Source organism: Pan troglodytes, chromosome 1, assembly GCF_028858775.2.
Source record: "Pan troglodytes isolate AG18354 chromosome 1, NHGRI_mPanTro3-v2.0_pri, whole genome shotgun sequence".
NCBI lineage: Eukaryota > Metazoa > Chordata > Mammalia > Primates > Hominidae > Pan > Pan troglodytes.
The window spans coordinates 12264283-12291580 of record NC_072398.2 but is presented as its reverse complement, the minus strand read 5'-3'; the positions used below and the strand labels follow the sequence as shown (position 1 = coordinate 12291580).

Below are 27298 nucleotides of genomic sequence, written 5' to 3'. Positions count from 1 at the left end.
CGATTCAGTTCCTGAGAATTATAATGAACTCTTCTCGTGAAATTAAACCGAGTGGAGAAGCTGTGTTTTTTGGCACAAAATCATTACTTGAACTTTTGCCCACTCTGTCTTGAAGCAGGTGTCTGACTGAATGATTACAGGTTCCTTTGAAGGAACTCTAACCTTGTAGTAGTTTGGAGACAGAAAGCCCATCTAGCAAGAATGAACTAAATGGTCACTTTGGGGAGTTCCTGAAAGGGGAGCTTTGTGGGAACCTTTGGGTTAACAACATAAAGAGGTATAAAATGTAAAGATGAGAAAGTTCAAATTTGTTCACATGATAATTATTGAGTTTACCAGATTTTTCCTGGGATCATGATCATAGTGATATGTGGTAAGTGCTACGTTAACTGTGGGTACTAGACTTTTTATGCCATGTACAGTTCACTTTCTCAGGGAGCATTATCATACTGGAACATTGAACACAGTGGTCCCATAGCATCTAGTTTATTTTTCTGATGCAGAAATACAATAAAGGTCTGGTTATAGGTATGCCAGAAATACAATAAAGATCTGGGTAGAGGTATACAATAAAGGTCTGGTTCCATAGGTATGCCACAGTAAAGGTCTGGTTATAGGTATGCAAAAGAAAAGTGTTCCTTTTGCACTAGAAACAACTGTACTTTTAGCCAATTTGTATAGGGTTGTTCAGAGGAACAGAATCAATAGGATATGTTTATATATAGAGAGAAAGAGATTTATTTTAAATAATTAACTCCTGTGATTGTGGAGGCTGGCAAGTCTGAAATCTGCAGGCTGGAGACACAGGTAAGTTGATTTTTTGAGTCTAAAGGCAGTCTAGAGGTGGAATTTCTTCTTCCTTGTAGGGCTGGGGAGTGAATAAGGGACTCCTTGTCTTGTCTCTTAAAGGTCTTCAGCTGACTGGATGAGGCCCACCAACATAGTGGAGGATAATGTGCTTTACTCAGGTCTACTGATAAATGTTAATCACATCAAAAAAAATACTTTCACAGTAACATTTAGGTTGTGGTTAACCAAAAAGTATATACCATGGCCTAGCCAAGTTTATACGTGAAATTAACCATCATACCATTTAAAATTTGAATGAGTCACCTTCATAAGTAGAAACAGTATTATGTGTCTTTTATCCATTAGCTGTTCTTCATACTTGAAGGATTCGATAGTTTGACTATCGTTGCTTAACGTTAGAAAACAGGGTTTGCGTTTCCACAAAGGACTTATGTACCAGGAAATGTGGCAGACTTGGTCTCAAGGGATATGGCCACCCATTAATAATGGGTTTTGATGAGCATGGGCTTGGGTAATTGATGACAGGCTTAGTGAAGAGAATGGTAAGAGGACCTATGGACTGTTGTCAGAATGAAAGACTTTAATATCAACTGTGAAGTAGAATAAATAAATATTTAAAGGAACATAATTAAAATACATTATGTGTTATGTAAATATGATGCTGGCTTCAAAAAAAGAATCTTTTTATATGGTGGGACACTACACTCAGAAATATGCTTCTTGTGCAAATTGGAACTTTACCAAATAGTCCATTCTATCATTTACCATGTAAAAGCTACCATATTAAAGAAAAAAAAACATTGAGAAGCAACGTGACTAGCCTCTCAAGATACATTATTGGCAAAATTAGCTTGCTAATGATTCTTAGCAGTTGCAACCTGATATATCAGATTAGAATTAACAAGATAGGAAATCACCAGCATCTCTTCAGTTACTGCGAAATATCTATTCTCATTGTCTGGGAAACTGTAAATGTGTTTGGCCTGAAGGTAGAAAGCTGAGTGCACTGACCACCTAAGGTTTCTTTTTTTTTTTTTTTTTTTTTTTGAGACGGAGTCTCGCTCTGTCGCCCAGGCTGGAGTGCAGTGGCGCGATCTCGGCTCACTGCAAGCTCCGCCTCCCGGGTTCACGCCATTCTCCTGCCTCAGCCTCCCGAGTAGCTGGGACTACAGGCGCCCGCTACCACGCCCGGCTAATTTTTTTGTATTTTTAGTAGAGACGGGGTTTCACCGTGTTAGCCAGGATGGTCTCGATCTCCTGACCTCGTGATCCGCCCGCCTCGGCCTCCCAAAGTGCTGGGATTACAGGCGTTAAGATTTCTTTCAACTCTCCAGAGCATTGTTTCTGTATGAGCCCTGCCTCTTCTGGTTCTCTTCTCTTCCATGCCTGTTGCAGTTTCTGGGAAATTACTTGGAAAATAAGAGCTAGTAGGTAGCACTGCTTCCCGGGAACCATTCCCTTCTACACTGTGGTGCTGGAACAGCCTTTGGAAAACAGATTTCCACGCAACCTCCAAGCACTTCACTGTAGAATTTCCCAGTTCTGACTCCATTCTAATTAGTGACAGTGGATGAGGTCTGCGATCTGAGGTCTTGCTTTAGCAAGCTCTCTTATTTAAGTAAGTGCTTTTACAGAAGTTTAGCAGTTATACAGAAAAGTACACAAATCATATAGATGTACAACTTGACAAGTTTTTACAAAAGGGAACCCACCCATGTAACCACCTCCAGATCAAGAAATAGAACACTAATGGCACCCTAGGAACCTCAGCAGGTTCCTCCACCCAGTCATCCTTTCCAACAAAAGTAACCACTGTTCTTTCTTGTCACCATACGTTGGTTTTGCCTGCATTTCAACTTCATATAAGTGGAGTCATATTGTATGTGCTGTCCTGTGTCCGGCTTCTTTTGCCCCACATCAGCCTTGTTACAATAGTTGTTTGGTTTTTTGTTGTTTTTTTTTCAATGTAGTATTCCATTGTATAATGTGCTGTGACTTATTTACTCTTGCTACTGTTGGTGGACATTTGAGGTTTTCCACTTTGGGGCTATCACAAACAATGCTGCTATGAACACTTAGGCTTATGAATTTTGGTGCACATGTATGTGTATTTTTGCCTAGAAGCAGAATTGCCAGATCATAGGATATGCCTATGGTCATCTTCATTAGCTGTTGCCACATAGTTTTCCAAATTGTAGCAATTTCCACTCCCACAAGCAATTGTGAAAGTTCCGGTTATTCCATGTTCTTTTCAATGGTATCCCTTGTCATGGGTGTAGTAATACCTTGCTATGGTTTTCGTTTGCATTTCTCTGCTGAGTAATGATGTTGAACACCTTTTCATTTATATATTGACCATTTGGATATGCTTTTTAAGTATTTTTAAAAATTGGGTATTCTGCTTTATTCTTATTGGTTTGTACACATTCTTTAGTTTATAGTAGTTACAAGTCCTTTATCAGAAATACATTTATTGCAAATAGATTTTTTTTCAATCTGGCTTGCCTTTTGCTATCTTAGTGCTGTCTTTGGATAACAAAAGTCTTAATTTTTATAAAGTCCGATTTATCAGTCTCTTCATATATGGTTAATGCCCTTTGCATCCAAATAAGTAAGTCATCTCCTAGGAGAGCCACCTTTGCTAGAAATAGAAAGCATTCAGGAGTTGAAGTGTCTCAGAAGTCCATCTGAGAGCCCTTATGATTTCCCACAAACCAGTGGAGGACTTCGCAGTAGCTCATTAGCTCAGGACTTCCACGTTTTCATGAAAACATCGCTGAGGGGAGATAACCCTATGGCTTTTCCAGACATCAGTGACTTGCAGTAGCGTGAGTAGAACTGGAACTGTACCCCCAAGACACTCGAAATGAAGGTTAAGGCTGTCTAGTGCAGGAGTGTCCAGTCTTTCGGTTTCCCCGGGCCACATTGGAAGAATTGTTTCAGGCCACACATAAAATACACTAACCCTAACAATAGCTAATGAACTGAAAAAAAAAAAAATCTCATAATGTTTTAAGAAAGTTTATGAATTTGTATTGGGCCACATTCAGAGCTGTCCTGAGCTGCATGTTGGACAAGCTTAGTCTAGTGGATGAATCGATATTTGGAGAGATTGAAAGAGTTCAATAGATTTGGGGTCTTTGGTCCCTGAGCACACACTGGGCATAAAACAGGAGGGTCTCAGGAGGCCATGGAGTTCATTAATCTGCCCCAGGGCCATGGTCTGGCCTCCCTACCACTCTGTACCCCAGCCTTCCCATTCCAAAAGATGGCTCTTGACTCACTGGCTTATGCCTGAATGCCCATCTTCCAGCTCAGTTCTCATAGCCTAAGGCTTTGTAGTCCTTTGCTTCCTGTTTACAAGTGGACATACTGTTAGGAAGATGGAACAGGTGAAGTGTTACTGGTCTTGTCTGTCTTATGAGTTTTTAGAGCCTTCCTTGAGAAGCCTGTTAAAAACACACTCATGCATATATTACACCTATAACAGTCTCTTGGTTTTTAAACATTACCTCAATGATCCACATTTACTAGACCATGTCAAACAATTCAGAGGAATGTAAAGTACAATTGAATCTCTCTCTTCCAACCTTCAGCCTCACCTCTAACCCCCATAACCAGTGTGGACACTTCGATGTGTATCTTCCTGTGTTTTTTCTAAATATATAGAAACTTAGATATAGGATTGGTTGGTTGTTTGGAAAAGCTTGAGGGTGGTGTTTCTTAAAAATACAATTGCATTAAATATAGTGTTCTGCTACTTTGTTTCTTTCTCATATAATAGCATATTCTGGATAATATTCCAAACATATGTATTTGTCGAGGGGGAAGAATATGAAAGCACTTGAGGAAGAGTACTGCTACTTCTGGGGAGGAGGAGAGAGGATAAAAGGCGGAAAGCACTGCCCATCTCATGGGGACTGCTGCTGGCCGCCCTTCTAAAGGTGGGATGTGGCCAGAACACAATTCTCCTCCCTCTCCAGGGGTTCTGGATTAACCACTATAAGGGAGGCTGTACACGTTTTCAGTTTTCACTTTAATTCATTATGTTCTATCATGAAATAGCAGATTTGTAGCCTATCCTATTGCTGTAAACATGCAGTCATCACAGGGCAGTTTGTTTTGCACTTCTGTTAATTAGGCAATTTTAAGAATGAAAGGGCCTTTCTTCCTAATACCAACATTTTCAAGTTTGGTAATAGGGATGTGGGGCTGAACCAATCCTAAATATTAAAAGTAAAATATTGGCCAGGCACAGTGGCTCATGCCTGTAATCCCAGCACTTTGGGAAGCCGAGGCAGGTGGATCACTAGGTCAGGAGATCGAGACCATCCTGGCTAACACAGTGAAACCCCATCTCCACTAAAAAAAAAAATAGAAAAAAATTAGCCGGGCGTGGTGGCGGATGCCTGTAGTCCCAGCTACTCGGGAGGCTGAGGCAGGAGAATGGTGTGAACGTGGGAGGCGGAGCTTGCGGTGAGCCGAGATTGCACCACTGCACTCCAGCCTGGGTGACAGAGCTCCGTCTCAAAAAAATAAAATGAAATAAAATAAAAGTATTTTTCTTGCTTTTGCCTCTCTGTATTATTTTATGTTGAATTTCAGGTTTGGGGTTCCATACTGCAAGTACAAGGTGGGGTTGGGGCTGAGGAGTGTTGATGTCTCCCATGAATAGGGGAGCAGCTGCTAGACAGCCATGTCCTGTGTCCTCTGCCTGGTTCCCGGTTCCTTAGGGGCCCTGGCTGCTATCCCAGCTCATTTGGAGGAGGGAACTCAACCTGACCTTGATGACAGCAGTGTGATTTCCTGGGCCTGGTTACCTCCCTTAAGTCACGTGGGCTGCGAATGAGCACCAGGTCATGCACGGGCTCAGTCCCTTGTTAACGGAGCTGAGGACAAGGTCTTTCTCTTCTGCAGAGCCTGGGCTAGGTTTCCCATCTTAGGGTAGGGAAAAAGTCATTCATGTTTTACGAGGGAAATTTGAACTTCAGTATTTGTAGGTAAGCACCTTGAAATGTTTCTCTGGAAAGCACTGTAGAAATACATTATCTCTAATGGCGCTGAACAAGAGTTGTATAGGAACTCTCAGTGCTGATGGATATATTTTCTTTCTGACCCTTCTTTTTAGAACCCACACAGCAGTTAAAATAGCTCCGAGATACAGTGCACCTGTAATCCATGTCCTGGACGCGTCCAAGAGTGTGGTGGTGGTAAGTGGGTGACCTTACATTTTATTCCAGATGTGTTGGAAAGAGTGCATTACAAGTAAGGGTTTAACTTAAGATCTATTCATTTTTATTCATTTCTACTAAATAAAGGTCAAAGAGCAGCCAGAGGCTCATGGTGTGCCTCTGCAGTGACTGCCTTGCTGGAAGGAGGTCCAGGTGACCATGTCCTATACTTTCAAAGACAATTACAGAACTGAGCAGCAGACAGGTAGATGGCCTGGCACCAAGACACCTTTGACCTGGACACCAACCAGACAAAGATTTCACCCACTCACAAACATGAATAGATATTTGCTTGACTGTCTAAAAGGAATGTTGGATTTTTAAATGACCTTTTTCCAGATAGAAAAACAAACTTGAAAGTGTCCTAGTTGACCCTACCGAAAGACAGAAAAACATCTACTAGATATTTAAAACCCAGAACAGTGGTTCCTGCTTCTCTGTGAACATCATAAACAATTCACCCACGTCCTGCTTTTCTCTTTCAGTGAAGCCTAACATTCTATCTTGTTATAGGTTTCATTGTTTTCACTGAATAATGGGATATAACAGCTGGGGTGCACCCGAGAGGCAGTGTGGTCCAGGGGTTTCCAAATTGATTTCAGCCACAGAATCTTTGTCTGTTAAGTGACGTCTTACCTGGAAATTCAGTGTGGCAGAATTTCCAGGTAAGACGTCACTTACCATCACATCCCGCTCCTAGTGTCCATCAAAAGAGCACAGTTTGAGAACCACAGATTTAGCCCAGCCTTCACATTGTGCAGGCGAGGAAGGTTACTGAGGTGGCCTGGTGATCTGCGAGACTTCCAGTGATGCCATGCGACCTGGACTAGGGTGACCGCATTTCCTGAGCTACCTTCCAAGGAAATTATTTCAGATCTGCGAATTTATTTACATGAAAGTTATATAATCATCACTAACATTATTGAAAATGTGTAGTGTGCCAGGTACTGAGCTAAGTGCTTTACATGGATTTTATTTAATCCTAAGGCTAACCTCATGAGGTAGGTATTTTTTGGTCCCCATTTTAGAGATCAGGAGACAGAAGCATAAAGACATTAGGAACTCTGCTGAGACCACACGTCTGCCAAAGTGGCAGGTGTGGGATTTGAATGCAGGTTATCTTACTCTGTGTTAAATTAAACTTGTTTCCCATTAATATTTAACAATTCTCCTTCATTAAAAAGGATAAAATTAACTCAGTCTGGGATCATAAAATTGCAATTTTTTATTTGCCATTGATGTAGACAAATATGCAAATAAGCTATATTTCTACAACTCAATTTTAAAACAATTTTTGTTTCTTATTCTTGGATTGTGCTCCATAGGAGCTTATGTCAGGTCCATGGCTGAGTGCTGTGGGCCTCTTTTTAACACTTGTCATTATTTTCAAACACTGATGTATAGCCCTGAATAGTTTCCATTCAGAGGCAAGACTTTTGGATCCATTTAGTTGCACAGTGCCAACCTTTCCTCTACAGGCAGGGGAAAGAATCAGCCCTTTGATTCCATGTTTGGAGGACAAGCGCCTTCACCATTTTTTTTTTTTTTTTTTTTTTTTTTTGAGACGGATTGTTGCCCTGTTGCCCAGGCTGAGGTGCAGTGGCTCGATCTCGGCTTACTGCAACCTACGCCTCCCAGGTTCAAGCAATTCTCCTGCCTCAGCCTCACAAGTAGCTGGGATTACAGGTGTGCGCCACCACTCCCGGCTAATTTTTTTGTATTTTTAGTAGAGATGGGGTTTCACCATGTTGGCCAGGCTGGTCTTGAACTCCTGACCTCAAGTGATCCACCCGCCTCGGCTTCCCAAAGTGCTGGGATTACAGGCGTGAGCCACTGTGCCCGGCCTCCTTCACCATCTTGAAGAGCTAGAGCAGCGGGGGCCTTGCTGAAAGCCAGGCAGGGAATGAGGAGTGGGTGTTTGTGCTCTTTCCAGTTTGGTCCAGCCACGCAGCCAGCAGTGGTTAGCTCCTCCCGTGTACAAAGAAACGACCACATTTTGAAATTGCTAAAACATAAGTCAGATGATAAATCATGTGGGTAACTGCTGGTGACACTTCAGGAGCCAGTGGTATAATTTGTTTCAGTTGGTTGTGGGCTCATTGGCTCAGGCTCTTTTGATCTAACTGAAATGAACATGGAACAGGATCACATTTTAGCAGCTGTCTCATATATTTGGAAGATTCCAAAAAGATGTAGCAAATACTTAATGGTTGGAGATTTAGACCCTTGCTTTCTTTTTTCTTCTTTAATAAAAAACGAGGTGCCAATATTTTATTCTTTTTAAATTATAAAATATCTTTTCAGTTTACTCCCTCTTATTGTGTGGCTGTTGCCATGAAATGTTATTTTTAAAAATGAAGGAAAATATAAACTGTGATATGTCCCAGTGGTTGGCATGAAAACACATGATGGATTTGATTTTTTGGTGGAAGGATCATGTAGGTTAGCGCACATATTGACCATGAACTTGTTTCCGTCAAGTAAGTCAGACTGGGCCAGAAGGGGCCTGCCACTGTGGCTCTGGGAGCAGCGGGCTTCATGGGGCTGTGCAAGGTGCCAGCAAACTGCAGCGGTATGTTCTGTCTACACAATAGCACCAGCATCAGGGGGTCGTAGATTCTCTGGATGTCAAGGACATCTGGTTTTGCTTTCTCAGAGTGTATAATCTAGCAAAATGCAAGAGGGTTTTAAAACATTGGTTACATACACTTCAGGGAGTTCAGAGTAGGCATTCCCTTCTTGTTTCATTGGGCCGTGCTGGGTTTCCTAAACGAGGACTCCATTGAGGTGAGTTTAATGTAAGGCTGGGAAATACTTTGTGGTGTGAACACTATTTAGGAACCTATTTTTGGCCTGCCACAATGGCCTTTTCTGATTGTATTCCTGAATGAGGTGATTTTGTTTTATACTAACTCATAGGTGATTGGATTGTTATTAGAGATACTTAGAAAACCCACACAGAGTTATAGACTTTTAAAGCTGGTAGGCACTTTAGCCGTCATTCAGTCTAACTTCCTTAAGTTCAGATGAAGATGTTGAACTTTCTTGCCTTTTTGTGTATTAGATAATCCTGCTGGAGAATGCAGGGATGGGGCAGTGCTATGTTTATTTTTTAACTGATGTGATCAGTAGCTGCCGTTTCTTCTTTCTATGTAATTTTATTTTGTGTTTTGATGGTAGCTATTCTTCTATCAACTTGATAATCATAATAACAAATAATATTTAGCTGATCCTACTTTTACAATTTAATGAGTAGACTTCACATTTTCTCAGATTATTGGTTTCCTTTCCAATTTTAGCAGAAAGTCAGTGGACTATGAAGATTAGCCTCATTCCCTCAGCAAACATTTAGTGAGAATGCACCTCCAGACACTGGGCTAGGCACCAGGGGCATGAAGGTAGTGAATGTGTGATTGCAGCTCTCATAGGGCTTTCTAGTAAGGGAAGTGGATATATAAATTGGAACTAAAAGGCTTTGGAAAGTGCAGTAGTAGATGAATAGAATATCTTTGAAACCTTGAGTTGGGAGTTTCTTAACCCAGAGGGTTCCCAAGACCACCTTCAGGTTCAGAGTTTCACTAGAAGGACCCAGAGAACCCAGAAACACTGTTATGACCATGGTTTATTGTTGTGAAAGGATATAGGTTAAAATCAGGAAAGGCAAAAGGCACATAGGATGGAATGCAGGAGAGACTAGGTACAGGCTTTCAGGAGTCATCTCCCCCATAGAGTAATCTGGATGGTGCTTATTTCTTCCGCTGATGATATGTGACAACATGTAAGGAGCCTTGCCAACCCAGAAGCTTACCTGAGCCTTCACGTCCTGGGTTTTTATTGGGGGTTGGTCACATAGGCCCAGAATGCCCATGTGTCTAGCCTTAATTGTTCAGTCTTCAGTCCCTGCAGAGGTCAAACGTAAGCATGAGCGAAGGTCCCCCACCAGAAATCAGACTGTTAGCATAAACGATGTGACGTGGCCCAGGGTGCCAGGTATACAGTGACTCTCTTATCAGGCAGGCTATCCCAAGGGTTTAGAGTTTGTCTCCCAGAAACCAGTCAAGGGCCAGTCCCTTCTTTGGCTTGTGCAGGGTTTGAACATCCCAAGCCCACTGAGTTTACCTTTTCCTGCACACCAGGCAGGAATTAGCACAGTTGGTGAAGGGAGAAGAAATGAAGTTAAGGAAGCCTTCCTGAAGGAGGTGTTATCAGCGTTGACCATTACTACACCAGTTTTATCATCTTTTGCTCATCTATGGCTATCTTGCATTTTCAGTGTTCTCAGCTGTTAGATGAAAATCTAAAGGATGAATACTTTGAGGAAATCATGGAAGAGTATGAAGATATTAGACAGGACCATTATGAGTCTCTCAAGGTAAGTGGTAGAAACAGATTTTTGCTTGTTTTTAATGTGACTATTTTTTATGATCCTAGTTTTTAATGTGACTTTTTAAAATGGTTTTGAGGAGTGTAAAAGGCTTTGGATCATTTTAGAGAATTTCTGTCTTCTAGTTCAAATCAGAGGTCTTCAGTGTCTTAAGTTCCCAAATAATTTTTGGTTGTATTGAAATGAATTTTATTTATTCAGCCAAACATTTACTGGGTACCCAGTAGGTGTTAGGGGCTGTGCTAGATATCAGAACTATGGTAATGAATAAAACATGAGTTCATACTCAGCAGGGAAACAGGTGCTGAAACAGTGTACTGAAATGACTCCCACAGATCCCCATTCTTCAGGAGCTAATGGAAGAAAATGGAGACATGAGGCAGGACCAGTATAAGCCTTTTGCCTGACTGCCCAACACTGACTGTGCAGAATGATGTTTTAAGAACTGTCCGTCTCTTGATAAGCTTCAGGGAATCCATGGAGAACAGGCATAATTAGGCTTTGGAAGTCACTGAAATATTTCTTTCCGGTTATGTGCCTTCTGGGCTTTGGTGGGAGCATTTTGGGAGTTGCTAGGCAAGTGAAATGAGATCAACAGCATGAGGAAAACATTCTGTTTTGCTTCTGAGGTGGTAGGTAGGCCAAGACGCAGTGGTTGGCTTTTTTCTCTCTCCTTAGGTTTGCCCACAGTGGACAGTTTCTTTAATTCTACCTTCTGGTCCTCAGGGTGGGCCATGGAAGACCAGTTAACAGCTGACCTCAGGTGTTCTAAAAGTACAGGTCAGACACCCCTAGTACCTCAGGTTCAGGCCGCAGAACTAGGCTTGTATTTATATATCAGTAGTTAATGGATGCTTATTAAGTCTTTACTATCTATTGTTCTGGTGCCAATGTGAAACCGACTGGGTAGAAAAGGAAGAGCTTTTTAGAATAAAGATGCTCATGAATAAGAGCATTTGCTTTCTTGCAAAGCTTACATATTGGCCTTCTTGGACATGTTTTCATAGTAGTTGTAGAAAAGCTAAGAGTGTCTAACTAATTTTTCTTTGTTTTTTAACAGGAGAGGAGATACTTACCCTTAAGTCAAGCCAGAAAAAGTGGTTTCCAAATGGATTGGCTGTCTGAACCTCACCCAGGTCTGTTTGGCTATGGACTAGAGAAAGACTGGGTGTGGTAACTGACAGTGTGCTGAGGAAATACATGCATTTACTTGGCTGCAAAATCAAACCAGCAGCTAACGACTCTCAACTGTGTCTAATGCTGATGAGTGACTGATGACTGGAAAGAAAGGGAATAGGTACCATTTATGGAGCAGGTGTTGTGTGCCAGATACCATCCTGAGATGGACTCATAGCAGCTCTCTGAGTCCTTCAGACAACTCCATAATGGACATGGGAATTATCTGCATTTTAATTTGAAGAAACTGAGTTTTGGGTGGAAACTTGAAAGGTTACTAGGAATCTCTGTCTGGTCTGTCTTCTAAAGCCATGCTCTTTCCTCTGTGCTGTGCTTGCGTGGGTCCCCGTCTCCTTGAAGGAAGTTCTGTGGAAACCTGCCTGGGTGGTACTGTCACCTGAGGTGGCCTGGGTCTTTCGCAGGCCCAGGGGCAGATGTGAAATGTCTAAAATGGGAAACGCCTTTGCATTCACACATCTTTAAAACACTGCAGCAAAGCAGGATCCTCTGTTTCTTGCTTTCTCTCTGTCCTCTCTCTGGATGTTTCCCTCTCTTTTTATTTCTTTTATTTGGTTTCTTCCTTTTTTAAATTTCTAGCCACCTTTCTTGCCTCATATAGGTGTTCACAAGGGAATAAAACGTGTAAGATGTTTTGACAGGCGCAGAGAGGCGTGAGACACAAATGCAAAACCAAGATAGAGTGAACAGGGGTTATATTAATTGAATCCATATTTCCAAGGTAATATATCAAATCAGCTTTCATTGCTCACGACATCTGTGTTCTACACATGCTTGGCAGAGTTGAGCAGATTAAATTGGAAATGTAGGTGTGCTTGGTTCTAATTTCATCCTTGCTGAGTTCAGCGTGGTTTGGTGGAAAGAATGCCATATTGGGAGCCTGAAGCTCGGGGTTCTCATCCCAACGTGGCTCCTGACTCTGACTCACGGAGTGACCTTGAGCAGCTTGCTTCCACGTTTGACAGTTTTTACCACGTAAAAAAAGGAGTTACTTTTTGGAAATGTTGTGAGGGTAAAATATTCTGTGAAAACCTTTGAAAAAATATAAATTGCTATATAGTTCAAGCTCCGATTGTTTGCTCTGTATCTTTCCCTGTGAAATTGGAATAATAACACAAGGGCAAGTCTGTTTGGATTAATTCAAACATCCAAAACGTATTTTGCTGGAAATACCCTCCAAAGGCCCACAGCACCTGGCAGCGGTTGGGATGCTTTTTTAGTGGCCGCTTTAACCTCTGGCATGGGCTACTGCAGGGCCCGCCCTGCTGCCCCAGGGCCATGGGCCACTGAGGCCTGGCCCTCTGAAATATATCTTAGGACAGCCAGTCCTAGGGTAGTTGCAGGAAGTTGATAGGGAATAAAAGAGGGTTTTCTTTTATGGCCCTGATGGTAAAACCTCAAACATTTCTTAAATTCTGGGAGACAAGAGAGAGTCCATCAGTGGCTCTGCAGCAGCATGTTCTCTCTGCCTTCCCAGGCGGGAGGACACTTGAATCAAGGGTCTATCTGTAGATTCCTTTTAGTTTCTCTACTAAGGGGACTATAAAGGCTTTGTTACCAACAAACCAACATAACAGGATATTTCCAAAGAAGGGATTGTCCCGTGTAGTAGAAGGATGATGAGGAACAAATGGGAAAGGGCTACCGTGAACAAGTATGAAAAGGTAGAGATTTCCAGGCAGGAGTAAGAAGTCAAATGAGAGAAAAATACTCTAGAAGCTTCTGTGTTCTCCCAGAGCCCCTGAGATTGGTAGAATAGGAAGTTCCCTGATCATCCCTGGTTACAAATCAGGAAGTAGAGAGACAGGAAGGCTCGGATACGACAATGGAGCCAACACCTTAGACTCCAGCCTAATCCTGCCATGTCAGACCAGAGTCTGAGGTGCAGACCACACTACAGTCTGGAGGGCAGATGGCAGTGCTGCTCTACCTGCCCCAGAAAGCCCAGCAGCACCATCTGTCTCTGAAGTCTTCACCATTATTTAAATTATGATGTATTTTAGACTCACCAGGAGGTATAAAGAACAATATATTAAACATCCACGTATACCCACTAGCCAGCTTAAGACATAACCTACCATCTGATTTTTAAAAAACGAAACAATGCAGAGTGAACAGAGGTTATATTAATTGAATCCATATTTCTAAGGTAATAAATCAGCTTTTCCTTGCTCATACATCTGTGCTGCACACATGCTTGGCAGAGTGGAGGATTATGTATTGAGGAGTATGTATCGGAAGTCCCACATGTGTCCCTTCCTCCCCTGCAGAAAGCACAGCAGTCCTGAATTTGGGACTTCATTTGCCTATACTTTGAGCATATGTGTCAGTAGACAGTCTAGATGGTTGTTTCCGGTTTTGAAACTTTAGATAAGTAGCTTACTCTCCATGTCTTTCTGGACATGTTCTTCATGTTCTTTCATGTTCTTCATGTTCACCTTGTCTTCATTTGTGCAAGTGAGGATTAACCCGTCTGTCTTTCCTTCTTGGGCAGGGGGTGGGGATGGAAGGGTTGAGGGAACAGTTTCCAAGGGTGGTGTAGTCAGCTGCATGTGAAGAATAGTTTTATTTAAGACTCAGTGCAGAATTACTCCTTCTCCACGATAATTTAAAGTTCCCCTCTTTGTAAAACAACTCCTACGGGTGACAGGAGGGAGGCGGAGTGTGGGAGTTGGCAGAGCAGTGAGGAGCTGGCAGGGAGGCCTCCATCAGGCAGGGTGCCAGCGTCAGCATTGACAACCATACTTCTCTCCTGTAGTGAAGCCCACGTTTATTGGGACCCAGGTCTTTGAAGACTATGACCTGCAGAAGCTGGTGGACTACATTGACTGGAAGCCTTTCTTTGATGTCTGGCAGCTCCGGGGCAAGTACCCGAATCGAGGCTTTCCCAAGATATTTAACGACAAAACAGTAGGTTAGTGCAGTAAGTCCTTCCTTTCCGCCTCTGATATTCAAGCTGTGGGATTGTGACTTTGAAGACCGGAATCAATGAGGAGCAGTGGATTTGGATTGTGCAGATTACAGCTGCTTTCATATTCCTCACCTGCCCAACTTTTTAATGGTTTTCAAACTGCTAGATTGGTCCTTATTGCATCAACTAAATTTGGTATTTACTTTATTCTTTCAATAAATGTTTATTGACATCAGTTACATGCTGAGCACTAGGGATAAATGGAAGACAATATAATCCCTGCTGTCTAGCACCTGACTAGCTGGCACATCCAATAGTAATGGGCCCTGCCTGGGCTCCTGTGGACATAAGAGGAGATAGAGCTCAGACTGGGAGGTCAGGACAGGCTTCCTGGACAAGGTGGTGTTCGAACCGTTTTTGACGATTCAGTGGGAGTTGCCGTGGCTAGGACTGTGGATGTGATATGGTGTTGAAGAAAAGGTCATTCCAGGTAGAGGAGACAGTGTGAGAAGGCACAGGCACATGTGCCTATTTGGGGAACTGCAAGGAGCCCATTGTGCTTGGAGCATTGGGGAGGGAATGGGGATTTAGGGTGATAAACTAGAGAAGTAAGTGAGGTGTTAAATTACTACCCCCACTTCTAACTTCTAGCCTCACCCCAAAATCCACCGACAGAGACACGGAATCCAAATGCAAAGCCATTCAAAGGATCAGGTAGTAGCCAGATCAGAGCAGCAGGGAGGGGTAGACTCACAGAAGCTTGGGATTAGGGCTGAGAGGAGCCTAGAAACCAGCCTTTTGCCAAGTTTCCCACGGGGGGCGGGCCTGGGTGTGCGTGTTCGGATGCTGAGACTCAGGAACTCTCAGGTAGCCAGGAACGTGGTGATGAGCAAGGGGCTTCTTAGTGTGCTGCCCCTGAATCATCACAGGTGAGCTGTCCAGGGGCCGTGGGACAGGCTTCTCACCATGGGCAGGGTGGCCGAGTCTCACGGAAACCGAGATGGTGTCCTCGGAGCCTGGCTCCCACTGCAGGTCCGGGAGCAGGCCAGCCCAGGTGCAGCATTGAAGCCACATGTGAGGATTTGGGCCACACTTCACCCCTTACCACTAACGTTCCCTGTACACATACAATTCCACTGACTTCACAGCGACCTCTGGGGGACGGGGCCTGTGCCTTATATTCACCATGCCTTGTATTCTGTGGTGTCTGGGCCTGGACGCATGCAGTGAGGATTTACCGAGTCTGAGTGCATAGGGTGAGGATGTAGCTGTCCTTGTTTAACTCTTCATGGTACTGTTGAAGGCCCCAAATTGAAGAATCCCTTCAGAGGTTGTTATGGTCAAAATGTCAATCGTTATGAATTATATTGTAGTTGGGATTAAAAGCACCACGGAATACGAGGCACAGGTCGCGTCTCCCAGAGGTCACTGCAAAGTCAGTGGAGTTGTATGTGCACGAGGAACGTCAGTGAGGAATGTGGCCTGCTTTTTCTCATCCTCTGTGACAGAATGCTTTGGGGAGCCACAGCTTTGGCTCTCTGCTTTTTGTCCAGTGGAAAACTTGAGTGGCTTGAACTGGGAGAAGCAGACTGTGGGAGCTGCACTTAGCAGGAGCCGCAAAACCCTGGCTGTTCCACTTTAAGCTGGGTCAGTGGCAAACACCAGAAAGCATTTGAGGAAAATGGAGAAGCCTGAAGAGGGAAGGTGACTGAGGAGGGGTAATGGCTTTTAAAAGAAGCATTGTTTGATGGTTATTTTTGGCATCTTTAAGTGAATTCTAATTCTGTTTTTCTAATAGGTGGAGAGGCCAGAAAGGTCTACGATGATGCCCACAATATGCTGAACACACTGATTAGTCAAAAGAAACTCCGGGCCCGGGGTGTGGTTGGGTTCTGGCCAGCACAGAGTATCCAAGACGACATTCACCTGTACGCAGAGGCTGCTGTGCCCCAGGCTGCAGAGCCCATAGCCACCTTCTATGGGTTAAGGCAACAGGTATGGAAGGTGTACTGACAGCCAGCACACTGCTTTCGCTTGTGAGTTTAAGCACTACACAAAAGAGCTTTGCATAAATGAGGGTCTGCTTCACCTCCTCCCAAATGACCAATCACATGCCCAAGAAGTGACCAGTCACACGCCCAAGCCCAAGCCATCTGTGAGGACGGGGGAGAGAAGGCGCCACCATGGGTGTCAGAGGCAGGACCACTCAGCAGGAGTGAGGCATTTAATATTGTGTTCCATGGATGGACGAGGACCATTGCTGCTGTCTCAGGTGGTCACATGTCAGGATCTCAGTCTTCTTAGCTTCTGAAGAAAGAGAACACTCACTTGTTCAAAAACGTAGGTTAATATCTATGCATATTATTAAAATAGACTGTCAGGTGGCTTCCCTTGAAAGGGGAAGACAGGTGGAAACAAACATTTGCAGAATGTATACCAGGTGCCAGGTGCATAGTAAGGTGCTTGATGGTCATGCTTTTAATTTCCACACAGCCGTGTGAGGCAGTTTAAGTTTCTGTTTTACAGAGAAGATGAAGGATGATGGAGATTGTGCTGGGCCCCCCAATATAGAGAGGAGAGCCCAGCCTGTACATACCCCCAGTGGCCGTTCTTTGACTGTGCTGGCTTTTTTTCTTTCGAGTGACGAGAACAGACTCTTCTCAGCAACTTCTCTCTCATCCCCCCCACCTTTGAAAAGGCAAATATCATATGCATGTCCCTTTAGCTGCTGTAAAAAAGAGTGTCTTAATCAAGAATTGGAACCAGAATTCACCAGAGTCATTAACAAATTTAATAATTTGCAGAAAATTACTCTGTTTTACTGCCATTTTCAGTCGTTCAGAAATAATAGTGTTGGCTGGGCACAGTGGCTCACACCTGTAATCCCAGCACTTTGAGAGGCCAAGGTGGGAGGATTGCATGAGCCTAGGAGTTTGAGACCAGCCCCGGCAAGATGGCAAGACCCTGTCTCTACAAAACAAATTTAAAAATGAGCCGCACACTGGGGAGTGCAGGCCTGTACTTCTTCAGCCAGCTACTGGGGAGGATGAGGCAGGAGGATCACTTGAGCCTAGGAGATCGAGGCTGCAGTAAGCCATGATCATGCCACTGTATTCCAACCTGGGCAACAGAGCGAGACCCTGTCTCTAAAAAACAAACAAAAAAGATAGTGGCACATTTTAATCCCAACCACAATATAATTCATAATCATCCATATTTTTACCATAACAGCATCTGAAGGGATTCTTAAATTTGGGGCCTTCAGCAGTACCATGAAGAATTAAACAAGGACAGCTACATCCTTACCGTATGCACTTAGGCTCAGTAAATCCTCACTGTATGCGCCCAGGCTCGGAGGCCACAGAATATAAGGCACTGGGGTTCTAATGTTAAGTTCCAGCCCCTCCTCACTAGGGAATTTGTGGCTTTTCTTTTACAGACATAACTGTTCAAAAACCTCTGCTCTAGCCCAGTCTTTCATCTTTCAAGTCCTGTGTCCTCTGCGATCTCTTTTTACTTTCAGTACCATTTATGTCCGGGCAGTCTGTGACATATTAGGGCATTTAATAGAATGAATTCTCAGAGTTCACCTTTTTAGTAGCCTCTGGAGAGGGGAACTGGGCCAGGCACATACATTACCTACCCAGGTAGCAATTTCTCAGGAGGGGCTTTCCTCCAGTGCACTCTGGAACATTCTGGTGGCAGTGCCTTATTACTCTGGGAGTCTGCTCTTCTGAGTAGGCTCTGATTGCTGTCTCTTCGAAGGTACCATGGGGCTCTGTGATCTGTCTCTCCTGTGGTGCAGGGAAACTTTGGGTCCCCCTCTGGCCTTTGTTAGCAAAGAATAATTGATGGGCCGAGTATACCTGGAAAACAGCTTCCCCATGCACAGCTGTCCCTGAGCTCTGTGACATTCCTGGGTGCCATTACCAAACACCTCCTCGCCTGCACTTAACAATTTCCTGCCCTGTATCAATGAAGCTGTACTTGCTTCCACGGCGGGCAACGAGCTGTGAAGTGTGTGGGTTGGCCACTCATTGATTAATTGATCAGTCCTAAGCAGTACCATATATGTAGAAGCATGGGTTGTGGTACCAGCCCCCTGGCCCCTCCCACTGTCTGACCTTGGGCCAGTTGATCAAGCTTCCTATGCCCCTGATTTCTTGTCTGTAAAATGGAGCTGATGGTATCACTTATGTCACAAGGTGGTTGAGAGGGTTAAATAGTAATTCATACAAAGCACCAAGAGCAGGCATACAGTAACCACTGAATGAGTATTATAAGCTATTTACCTTCTCAGCAAATATTTATTGATTTTTTAAATATGTATAAGACTTTATTTGTTACCTTAGTTGCAGGGAAGAGTTGCTTATGAGCTGAGGGTGAAAAATGGGGGAGGGTAGGCCCCAGGGCTGTGGAGAACATCCAGAAGCAAATCCTGCTGAATTCTTGGTTTGGTGCCCAGCCAGCCCTGGGTGTCCTCAGCCGGCTCCTGTATGACCCTCGACCCCACCCCACATGGCAGGCAGCACATGGCCTGGGCATCGCTGACCCCAACAGTTTGTTGTTTGAGCTGCTGCTGTTGATGGAGAGTGGAGGCGCTTCCATTTATTGGATCTCTTTTGAACATGGTGCTGGACTTAATTGAAAACACTTGGGGACAAATTTTTTTGTTTTTAAACCGTGACTTTAGCACAGTGCCTGAAGGCATTCAGTAAATGTTTGGTCAGTGTGTGAATGAGCCAATGAACTGGTGTCCTGACAATTTATGTTACGTCATGTCATACATTTTTAAAAAATCTCATTTCATTTGTTTATCTTACAAATATTTATTGGATACTCACTATGTGTCAGACACAATTCCAAGTACTGGGGATGTAACAGTGCACAATACAGGCTGCCATCTGTGTGTTGTGAAGCTTATTCTCATTTGACGATACCCGATTGCTCTTCATGGTGTGCTGGCGCCACGTTCTTGCTAACGGCGCCCCCGCACACTCCTACGCTCCTTGGTTTTAAGGCTGAGAAGGACTCTGCCAGCACGGAGCCATACTACTGCCTCTCAGACTTCATTGCTCCCTTGCATTCTGGCATCCGTGACTACCTGGGCCTGTTTGCCGTTGCCTGCTTTGGGGTAGAAGAGCTGAGCAAGGCCTATGAGGATGATGGTGACGACTACAGCAGCATCATGGTCAAGGCGCTGGGGGACCGGCTGGCAGAGGTAAGGCAGAGGCATCGCGCCGAGGGGCTGAGGACAGAGGCCAGGCAGTAGGGAGCCTGGGGTGGGTACCTGAAGACTGATCAGCCCTTAGAACCAGTGTCTTTTTTTTTTTTTCTTGAGTTGGATGCTGCTGGCTTTAACATTATACGTATTTTAATATTATGTATCCCCAGATTGCTTGTGTACATTATCTTTGAGGCAAAGAAAAACCTTGAATGGTGCCACAGTTGGCTGTTGCTCTTAGAGCCTTTATCTCTACCTTATCTCTGTTGTCTCTGTTGGCTTGTTGTGATGTGACATTTTCCTCAGTATCCCAAAAAATTAAAAACAAATTTTTATTTCAGAGCCCCTCATTGTAATGCTGGTGTCATCTATAGATTCTTCATCTTCCTCTGCATGGAATGAGGGTAGTAGCCTTTGCCCTGGGGAGAGCCTCTCCCTTTTCCTGCAGTGAACAGTGGAGGAACTAGCAGCTGTATGGTCCCAGCTGCTCTTTCTGGCCCGTGGAGCTTTGGATTGACCTTTAGGGAAATCGTTAATTTTAAGGTCTAAAATCTTTAGGTCATTAAGTATGGTCCTTCAGAGCTCAGGTTAAGGCCAAAATTGAGCTGCAGAGCAGCAGCTGATGAAAGTACAAACCAATCAAGAATCCAGCCTGTTTCCTCTTGCCAAATTTCCCCTGGCTGTGGTCCAGATGAGGGAGGGTGTCCTCATGGTTCTAATTCAGGGGGTGGAGGCTGCACTGATGCTGTGAGCCCCTGCGTCTGCCTAAGCATGCCTGCTGCTTTGGGTCCCAAGGCCTTTGCAGAAGAGCTCCATGAAAGAGTTCGCCGAGAACTGTGGGCCTACTGTGGCAGTGAGCAGCTGGACGTCGCAGACCTGCGCAGGCTGCGGTACAAGGGCATCCGCCCGGCTCCTGGCTACCCCAGCCAGCCCGACCACACCGAGAAGCTCACCATGTGGAGACTCGCAGACATCGAGCAGTCTACAGGTAGGAGCCAGGAGGCTGCGGGTTCCTGTCTTCCTTCTTCAGTAGATACTCTTATCAGCATACTGGCACTTAGGGTTAAACATGTTTTTAAAATGGAAGGGCTTCTAATCACATTGTCCCTTATGCTGTCCTTTTTTACTCGTAGCTATTTATTCTGCATTTTACTTCAGTATTACTGATTAGTATTCTTACATCATTATTTTTAGATGTATCAATTTAAATTATTTCCTCTTGGCCTACGCCAGATGGGAGTTTAGCTTATGTCTACCATCCTGTGCCTCTCCTGCCCCAGTTTCCTGTCACAGGCATGGTGATGTCTTTAATCCCTCCCTTAGAGACCGACCTTTGTCCCTCAGTAATGTCACTTTGCTTCATGCTCTTGTCTCATTGCTTGTGGATGGTGTCCCTGGGTGCTGGTCTCGCAGGGCGCCCAGCCTTCCCTTCAGCCCTCTTTTCTCTTTACTTTTACACTGTTAGGAACATTTATATTCTTCTGTAATCATAATTCTCTGTTATGTTTTGCCTGTGGATTGATTCTAATAGCTGAAAATGACAAGCTGGCATGTGCCTTTCTGAAACAAAGGCCCAGACACCCGGCCTCAGCGTCCTGTGCCCAGAGCTGACTTGGCTCGTGGTTCTGTGGCTGCACATTGTCATGTCGATGTCCTGGTTCTGTCATTACTGCAGAGTTCATGTAGTTGAGATGGCCCAGGCTAAGCTCACAGTTTTCAGCGGAATTAATAAAAAGCATGCCATCAAAGCTGATAAAGGCATCCAGATTTAAGTGAGAAACCATGAGCTGTGCTGAATCTGCTTCAGCAGGAACAACACTAACTCTAGGAGTCGTGAGATCTGGGTTTGAGTCCTGTTTCTGCCATAAGCTAGCTGGGCGACCTCTGGCAAAGCACTCACCCTTCATGTTGCTCTGTTTCCTTGTTCATAGAATGAGTGGCTTCGAATAGATATCCTTGAGGGTCTGTTTGAGCTCTCAGATCCCAAGGAAAACTGTCTCTTCTTTCTCACAATGTTGTGGGTTCCTTCTTCACTGGAGCTCTCAGTCGTCCCTAGTATCAGTGGCCGCACAGAGCCAGTGGAGGCTGTTCAGTTGTTGTTCTCATCTCCAGGGGTAGAGCTCCTGCCTGAGAAGGTCTAGGCTTAGGAGCAAATTAGGGCACCTGTAACTGATCTGGGATGGCTGGAGGTAGGAGTGTAGAGTCTTTCCCAGGCCTGTCCCCCTGGGTTAGAGGAGATCTGCATGTCCCGAATTTGTTTCTTCACCTGGCAGGAATTTGCTAGACTTCTCTGATCACAGCTTTCATGCTGTGTCATGTGTCTACCTAGAAGGCATGAGTTCGCTTTGGTTCACTTGTTCAACAAGAGTTCATTGAGTGCCTGCTAGCTGCAGGCCCTGTGCTAGACACTGAGTCCATAAGCATTTTCCCTGTGTTGCTCCCTCTAGGCATTAGGTTAACAGAATCATTAGCAATGGCACCTGCTTCAGCAGTCTCAGGCCTCTACTTCTCCAATTTGAAGTCCAAATATTTTGCTGTGGGGAAGATTTCCAAGGATCAGGTAAGCTAGCTGTTTCATTATATGTGGCTTGCCTAGTTCAAATGAAATTCTAGAACCTCTCTCATTTTAAATGTGAATGAGAATAAAGTGAGGGGAAAGGATGAAGAAATTTACTCCAGTTAATGTCTTAATTTGATTTCAATAGAATACCTCTATTCTAGCCCTCACTTCTACATGCAAACCACACACACACACACACACAGCTTCTAAGCATCAGACGTTTACTACATGTTTTTCTGCCCAGAGAAAAAGGCAACTTGGTAGATAAATATCTATCTCCATTTAACTCTGTAGATTGCTATTAAGACAAGAAATGCAAGGTACTTAATGTTTCTTGGCAAATCTTGTGGAAACTTCTATTCCAAAAGTCTTATCATGTTGGTTTAATAAAATGCTTCTCATCTTTTGCAGGTTGAGGATTATGCGTTGAGGAAGAACATATCTGTGGCTGAGGTTGAGAAATGGCTTGGACCCATTTTGGGATATGATACAGACTAACTTTTTTTTTTTTTTTTTGCCTTTTTTATTCTTGATGATCCTCAAGGAAATACAACCTAGGGTGCCTTAAAAATAACAACAAAAAAAAACCTGTGTGCATCTGGCTGACACTTCCCTGCTTCTGGTTTTCGAAGACTATTTAGTGGAACCTTGTAGAGGAGCAGGGTCTTCCTGCAGTGCCTGGAAAACAGGCGCTGTTTTTTTGGGACCTTGCGTGAAGAGCAGTGAGCAGGGTTCCTGTGGTTTCCCTGGTCCCTCTGAGATGGGGACAGACTGAAGACAGAGGTCGTTTGATTTCAAAGCAAGTCAACCTGCTTTTTTCTGTTTTTACAGTGGAATCTAGGAGGCCACTTAGTCGTCTTTTTTTCCTCTTAGAAGAAAAGCCTGAAACTGAGTTGAATAGAGAAGTGTGACCCTGTGACAAAATGATACTGTGAGAAATGGGGCATTTTAATCTAAGTGGTTATAACAGTGGATTCTGACGGGGAAGGTGTAGCTCTGTTCTCTTCGGAAGACCTCATTTTCTAAAGGCTGGACTAAATGGTTGCAGAACTCCCTTTGGCAAAAGGCATGCGCTCACTGCTTGCTTGTCAGAAACACTGAAGCCATTTGCCCCAGTGTGGTCAAGCAGCCATGCTTTCTGGGCATTTTCGTCCTCCCATAATTTCGTATTTCCGTACCCCTGAGGAAACAAAAAGGAAATGAGGAGAGAAAGTTACTGTTAAGGGTGGTTAACATTTTTTTTGTTTTGTTTTGTTTTGGTTTTTTTTTTGAGACAGAGTCTGGCTCTGTCGCCCAGGCTGGAGTGCAGTGGCACAATCTCGGCTCACAGCAAGCTCCGCCTCCTGGGTTCGTGCCATTCTCCTGCCTCAGCCTCCAGAGTAGCTGGGACTACAGGTGCCCGCCACCACACCCGGCTAATTTTTTGTGTTTTTACAAAATACAAAAAAGTAGAGACAGGATTTCACTGTGTTAGCCAGGATGGTCTTGATCTCCCGACCTCGTGATCTGCCCACCTCAGCCTCCCAAAATGCTGGGATTACAGGCGTGAGCCACCGAGCCTGGCCGGTTAACATCTTTTAATTGTTTCCAGGATTGAGCAGGTTCTCAGCTGGGCTCTGATATCCCGTGCGGAGTTGGACAAGTGGGCAGCATAAAGTCACTCATTTCTTACCATTTTATTCCCGTCAATTCTCAGTATATTCAGTAATGAAGAATGGTGCCACCACTCAAGCAACAAGCCTCAAACTCACCCATGTCATCTTTTTCTTGGATGATTGCAGTTATTTCAAAAATTTGCATGCAAAATATACACTCATCCTACTTCAAGATGGTGGTGGCAATAGTCAGGAGAAGGTAGCATTGGAGTCCTGGTTTGATTCGAAGGATGAAGACGAAGAAGCAAGGGAGGAACAAATGAAGAACCATCTTTGTTCATGAATAGGAATATTAAAGATTATAAAGGTATCAGGTCTCCTAAAATTGATCTATGGATTTAATACCATTTTCAATGGAAATTCCAACAGATTTTATTGAATGAAACAAGCAGGTGTTTATATGGAGTAGCAAAGGACTTAAAATTACCAAATGCTTCTAAATATGAAGGAGAGGTTGAGGACACGCACCCTATGTGATACCAAGTTTTATTGTCAAGACAGTGTCATGGTGCAGAGGTCGGCATTCTGAGCAGGGGAACAAAATAAGGGCCTAGAAACTCACCCATGCATATGTTGACCTTTGCAAAATGACCTGGTGACATGGCAAGTCAGTGGGGACAGGAAGGACCACTCCCTAAGTAATCCCAGAACAATGGCTATTCATGTGGGAAAAAAAGAAATTTTACTTTCTCTCACCTTACCTGGTGATAAGTTCCAAATATGTTAAGGGCTTTAATACAAAAAGCAAAAATTGTCAGTGTTTGGATGAAAAAAGCCTTAGGGCAGGAAAGAATCTCTTGAGACATAAAGTAGTAATCATAAAGGACAAGATGGTTAAGTCAATTCTGTTAAAACTCAAGGCTTATATTAAGCAAACACTTGAAGTGAGAAGATGATCCACAACTTGAGAAGACGTTTATAATACAAATAACTGATGAAGGATTCATAATCACAAATATAGAGAATTCCTATTTAAAAAAATAGAAAAATAGTGAAGACTACACAAGAGGAAATAGGGCTTTTAAATAAATAGATGTTCTGTAGCATTGGTCAGGGAAATATGAATTAGGACCACAATGAGATTCCATTTTATATCCATAAGATTTGCAAAGGTTGGGTCTGACAGTACCAGTTGTTAGATCTGTAGGGACTTGTACAACATTGTGGATGTGTAAACAGGCACCACTGCTTTAAAAAAACAATTATCCCTTACAGACTTGAACATTTGCAGACCTTATGATCTTGCTTCCAACTCCCACCTGTATGTCCAGCAAACTCTTGCATGTGGCCACTAGGAGGAATGTGTAAGAATGTTCATAGTTACATATTTATAATAGTTAATAACTGGAAAAAGTGAAATGTATGTCTGTCTACAGGAAAATAGGTGAATAATATATATATTCTACGGGATATTATTCAGTAGTGGAAATGAGTGAACTACAGCTATACCTCACAATAAGAATGAATCTCAGAAAATATTAAGGAAAAAAGCAAGTTTGAAGAGACCACATGGGGCGTACTATTTTTATTGAGCCCAAAAACAAGCAAAACCAAAGAATATATAGTCTAAGCATACGTATACAATAAAACTATGCTATTAAAAAAAAAAGGTAACAATGATAAACCAAAATTGAGCATAGTAATTACCCACAGAAGGAGGAAGTGGAAGGGACAGGAGCACATAGGTAGATGCCAAGTTATGCAGCTGTTCTGGTTCCTCCTGGTAGGCTTACAAGTGTTTACTATATGCTATTAATACATTATGCTTTATAACTAATAGATAACAGTTTTGTACATATTAAATATGTTCTACTTAATATTAAATATATTATAAAAAATAAAGGCAAAGTGGAATGATAACCTAAAATCTGGTATGGTGATTTTGTAGGTAATGTTTGTATATGTCAAATACAGTTTTTAAGGAAAGGAAGAACATCTTAGGGTAAACAGCAGCTAGAAAGGTGAGGGGCAGGAGAGTGGTGCATCCGTGCTGCTGCCAGCAGTGCCCAGATACCAGGCTTTGGGGAATGAGTGGATGGCTGGACCATTTGCTAAGACGGAGGCCAGGGGATGGGAGAAATGATGAGTTTTGGAAAGATTCGATGTGACTAGACTGAATATAGGCAGTTGGATACTAGACTTTGGAATTTAAAAAGAATGTCTGGAGTTAGAATTGAGAGACTTGAACGTGGAGATGGAGGTCAGGCTGCAGTGCGATGGGATCATCTATGGAGCATATGAGGAGAAGAGAATCTGGAGGAGGAGGAGGGGGAGCCAGCAGGGGAGCAGCTGTGGGTTGGAGGAAGCCAGGAGGGAGAGTGCAATGCCGAGAAAGCAAGGAAGAGCGTTTCGAAGCATGCCAGCAGAACCCAATGCTGCAAAGAGGCCTGGGAATGGGATTGCTGAGGGCCCTTCTCACAGTGAGCCCCTCAAGAGCAGCGTCAGGGGATTGTGGGGACTGTTGGCACACAGCTGGCTTTGCTAGGTTGAAGACAATGGGAGGTGTGGAAGACTTGTTGACTCATTTAAAGAAGATTGGAGGAATAGGATTGAGTGTTTCAGACAGAAAAAGGATTATATGCTGAGGGTAAAGCACAAGTACAGAGGGTTGCAGATAGTGCAGAAGTCTTTAAAAACAATTATTTTAACCCAACTTCCAGGGAGACTGAATTTCTTCTGCCAGTCAGTAACACCATCAACCTGGGAGTTGCCCCGACCCCTCCAGTCTTAGCTCCTGCTCCTGTAACAAAATACCACAAACTGGTTAGCTTATAGAGAACAGACGTTTATTTCTTACAGTTCAGGAGGCTGAAAGTCCAAGATCACGGTGCCATCATGGCTGAGTTCTGGTGAGGGCCCTCTTCTGGGATGCAGCCGCCAGCTTCTCATGTTCTCACAGTGGGTGGGGAGGGTAAGCTTGCTCTCTGGCCTCCTCTTAAAAAGGCACTAATCCCATTCATGAGGGCTCCACCTTCATGACCTAATGACCTCCCAAAGATGCCATCTCCAAACACCATCATTCTGGGGATTCCATTTCAACATGATTTGGGGGATACATCAGACCATAACACTTTTCTTTTTCTCAACCTTCACATCCAGTTGGTTCTCAAGCCCTGGCGATTTTATGCACTAGATAGGTCTTAAGTTCATCTCTACGCCTGCCCTGGTTAAGGTTCTCATCATTTCTCCTCTGGATTCATCTGCAACACAGGCTGCCGGGTTGGTTCCCACCTCCTAGAGCTGGAAGAGTGGGCTCTCTGATTCTTTACACCCCCGCCTCAATCCTCCTGCTGCCTCAATAACCATCTCCCCGTGACCTAGGATGTATC

General features: G+C 43.8%; 1 protein-coding gene across 7 annotated transcripts in view; it reads left to right on the top strand.

Moving 5' to 3' along the window:
* Positions 1–25836, top strand: part of MTR (5-methyltetrahydrofolate-homocysteine methyltransferase) — a 106086-nt gene extending 80250 nt beyond the window's left edge. For 6 of the 7 annotated variants that reach the window (XM_514294.9, XM_063790354.1, XM_009441716.5 and 3 more), the window contains 9 exons: positions 5939–6020; positions 10315–10413; positions 11486–11561; positions 14378–14533; positions 16329–16525; positions 19551–19751; positions 20550–20742; positions 22202–22314; positions 22726–25836. In XM_514294.9, coding sequence (XP_514294.2) covers positions 5939–6020; positions 10315–10413; positions 11486–11561; positions 14378–14533; positions 16329–16525; positions 19551–19751; positions 20550–20742; positions 22202–22314; positions 22726–22812 — 1204 coding nt within the window. In that variant the 3' untranslated portion in view covers positions 22813–25836. Of the gene's footprint in view, positions 1–5938; positions 6021–10314; positions 10414–11485; positions 11562–14377; positions 14534–16328; positions 16526–19384; positions 19529–19550; positions 19752–20549; positions 20743–22201; positions 22315–22725 lie in introns of those variants that run through there. The other variant, XM_016941494.4, reaches the window with a different exon arrangement.
* Positions 25837–27298: the final 1462 nt, after the last annotated feature.